Source organism: Carassius auratus, unplaced genomic scaffold, assembly GCF_003368295.1.
Source record: "Carassius auratus strain Wakin unplaced genomic scaffold, ASM336829v1 scaf_tig00214366, whole genome shotgun sequence".
Taxonomy (NCBI): Eukaryota; Metazoa; Chordata; class Actinopteri; order Cypriniformes; family Cyprinidae; genus Carassius; species Carassius auratus.
In genome coordinates, this window is record NW_020527633.1 from 4,652 (window position 1) to 8,454 (window position 3,803).

General features: G+C 31.8%; 1 protein-coding gene across 1 annotated transcript; it reads left to right on the forward strand.

Moving 5' to 3' along the window:
- Positions 1–2,218: 2,218 nt before the first annotated feature.
- Positions 2,219–2,763, forward strand: LOC113091928 (fucolectin-5-like; the record flags this gene model as incomplete). The annotated part of the gene is made up of 2 exons (XM_026257610.1): positions 2,219–2,519; positions 2,613–2,763. Coding segments are annotated over 2 exons (452 nt in total), but the record flags the coding sequence as incomplete, so codon positions are not given.
- Between the last annotated feature and the right edge of the window lie 1,040 nt (positions 2,764–3,803).

Here is a 3,803-nt window from a genome sequence, read left to right on the forward strand (position 1 = left end):
AGGTCACTTCTGCTTAAAAAAAAAAAAAAAAAAAATAGAAGTCTGGCTTTAATGATAATAACTGAGTAATTTTATGATTTATATAATTATTGTGATTCATATTATTATTTATCTCTTACACACAAGCAATTTTAGTTTAACAGTTCTTATAAATGATTTTAAATAAATATTAATGTATACAGATCATGTAATATAAATAAGCTTTAGTATCAAAAGATTGCACTATTTTAAAAATTACAAATCTGAATTTACATGTTCAAGTCTCTATCACTATATATTTTCAAATGTATAAACTAAGTTAACAAGTTCCACTTGTGACTACACTGATGGAGCAAGATCATTTATTTTATTAGTCCTCCTTCATTTTTCATATGACGTTTTAAAATTTGTCATATTCTTCAATCTCTTAACCTTTAGCAAAACCTTTAACCTTTAGTTTGAATCTCGCTGGGTCTCTCGCGAGAATTAAATCAAACTAGTTTGTGTTGCAAGGCTCGTGATTGGCTGTTCGCCAGTGATGTCACACATTCATGTGCACGCGCTCCACAAACTCAGGATCAAAGCCTGAATTGACAAAGAAAGTTGATGAACAGCATCATGGTACCAACAAAGCCGGATTGGAGAGGTTTGGTTTTGTCAACTCAAAACCAATCATGTAACTCTGAATTTGTTCAGCTACCATCATGGTACAGGCCCCTGGACAAATTACAATTAAGGCAATGTGATCAACATTTGTTTACACTAACCAACATCACAGAATTTAAGAAATGCTGTAATCAGCTGAAAATTTCTGTTCATTAATGATTTATCAGGGTATTTTAATCATCACACTAAATGTCAAGTTAAAGGTACAACAAATTTGCTTTTTACATTAGTAAATATAAAAAATCTGAATTGTAAAAACCTGAAATGTTTGACCTTGTGGACATACTTCTTCAAAAATAATCTCCCTCCACATTGCATAATTTAATGTCCATGTCAAGCTGCCAATGATTAAAAAAAAAAAAAGTCCTTATTTTTTAACATGCAATATTATTTTGAATGTATTCTTTACTGAACATGATTTTCTTGTCTATTTATACAATTGCTTTCATTCAGATGTCCCACATATTGATTGTATGATACCTTATAACACTTGCTTTTTTATTTATTTATTTTTATTCTGAATAAACTAATTGAATGATAAAAGATGCTCACGAAGAAAACTGCCTCAGATTGGACGACACAATATGGTTATGTTGATTCAACTTATTTAAGATGATTCTTTTAGGAGCTGATCTTATTTTGAACTAACACTAATAATTTAACTCACAGAGAGGTGAAACTTTCCAAGCATGAGGATGTTTTCTTTAATTTGTATATCATTCATTTAGAGGAAGAAAACTGTATGAAAAAGAACCTCAAGTACCAGTCATTTCTTTTTATATATGTATGTATTTAAGTGCCAGAAAAAAAGAAAAAAAAAATCCTTAAAGTCCTCATCTTCATTTGCATTTTGTCAGATTTGTTTAGTAAATCAGACTTGACCTGAGAGGTGTTCTGAGAAAAGCAATTCTGGAGGTCCTGTGATGTGTGAAATATATTCAGCAAGCTGCCAGTCAGAATATCCTAAGGGTGGAGACTCAAGCTGCTAAGAGAAACACAGATAAAAGCAGGGATGCATGCTCTTGTCATATCTGACCATCACAGGTATCTGGTTAATGATCTTTAACAAACAAGATGGAGGGACTCTCTTATCTGTTCTTACTTTTGGGTGAGTATAGATGAAACTCATCAGTCAGATGATGTACAATAGATGCTATTTAGATATTCTTCATGAAAAATTTTAAAGAATCAATTGCAACATAAACTTTATCCATATCCCAGAAAGCTATTTTGTTTTTGTAACAGGTGTATTTTCCATTCAGGGGAGTTCAGTAAACTTGAAAGGTAAAAAGTAGTAACTAATATCCCATTAGTTAACATGCATTAAATAACATTAACCAATACACAACTTATAGTATTTATTAATCTTTTTCAATGTTGGTTAATTAATTGAAACTGCTCGTAGTTAGTTTCATGTAAGCGCATATCCATTAAAAATATAAACATCAGATTCCAATGTATAGTAGTAAATGGAATTGAGTGTTTTGGACTGGAATTTAATATTTGAACCCAAATGAAATGTACTGAAACTTCACACATTTGAGTTTTGACCCTCTGTTTCTATGTTTTTTAGAGAATTTGGCATTAAAAGGAAGAGCTGTACAGTCGTCCACATATTACACTTTTGGAGCTGCACAGGCCATCGACGGCATCAAATACTCTCCTTCAGGAAAACCCTATCCAGCGGAAACCAATACATACTGCTCCATCACAGCATACCAGCTCAGCCCGTGGTGGAGGCTGGACCTGCTGGATTCTTACTACATTTACAAAGTGACCGTCACCAACAGAGGCGACTGCTGTCTGGATGACACAACTGGAGTAGAGATCCGCATCGGAAACTCTCTGGAAAACAACGGAAACAACAATCCCAGGTGAAGTTATGAAAACAGTTATGAACGTGTCAGGAGAACTGGATTTGAGCAGGTCAGCTGATTGTGTCGTGGTTTCTCTCTTTCTCTCTGCAGATGTGGTGTCACTTCACTTGTTCCAGCAGGCAGTTCTGTCAGTTTCTTTTGCGGTGGAATGGAAGGTCGTTATGTGAACATGTACATTCCTAACATCCAGCAGCATCTCACACTGTGTGAGGTGGAGGTTTATGGAACAGGTAATTTCTGACACCTCATTCTAGATTGTTTAAGTGCCATTGTCAATAGTATAGAGGTGTATGAAGCACAGTTCAGAAATATTTCATTTTTCAAGCTCAGCATCTTTCTTTTGGTCGAATATGCATGATCAACTTGAGCATGCAGTGAAATCTGTGTGGGGAATTTTTTCGCCCTCATGTGAAACTCCGGATTGCACAGACTCTGATAGAAATCTTATTGGGAGTACCGTTGAGTTTTGTGGGCAGCAGTGTTGCCAACTAATTTTCAGGGCAAGTTGCTAAAGGCAGGTTGATTTGTTGCTAAAAGTTGCTAAATGATGTTGTGATGTCATTGGGTGATGATGTCATTACATGATGGAAATTTTTGTCATTTCATAGAATACAAAATGAGATTACTCAAATCTCAACAAAAATATGATTTTAAATATGTTAATTTTAGATATGTTTGGAAAAAGAATATATATGTATATATATATATATATATATATATATATATATATATATATATATATATATATATATATATATATATATAATTCCATATATATATATATATGGCAAGCCGTTCAGGAAATAATTATATTTATAATATGTATGGCAAGCCGTTCAGGAAATAATTATATTTATAATATGAAGTCTGAATATATAGAATGAAAGTTTGAATATATATAGAATGAAAAGCTGAATATATAATGAAAGTCTGAATATATAAAATGAAAGTCTGAATATATGGAATGAAAGTCTGAATATATAATGAAAGTCTAAATATATGGAATGAAAGTCTGAATATATAAAACAAATTTCTGAATATATAGAATGGAAGTATGAATATATAAAACGAATTTCTGAATATATAGAATGGAAGTATGAATATATAAAACGAATTTCTGAATATATAGAATGGAAGTATGAATATATAAAACGAATTTCTGAATATATAGAATGGAAGTATGAATATATAAAACGAATTTCTGAATATATGGAATGAAAGTCTGAATATATAGAATGAAAGTCTGAATATATAAAACAAATTTCGGAATATATAGAATGG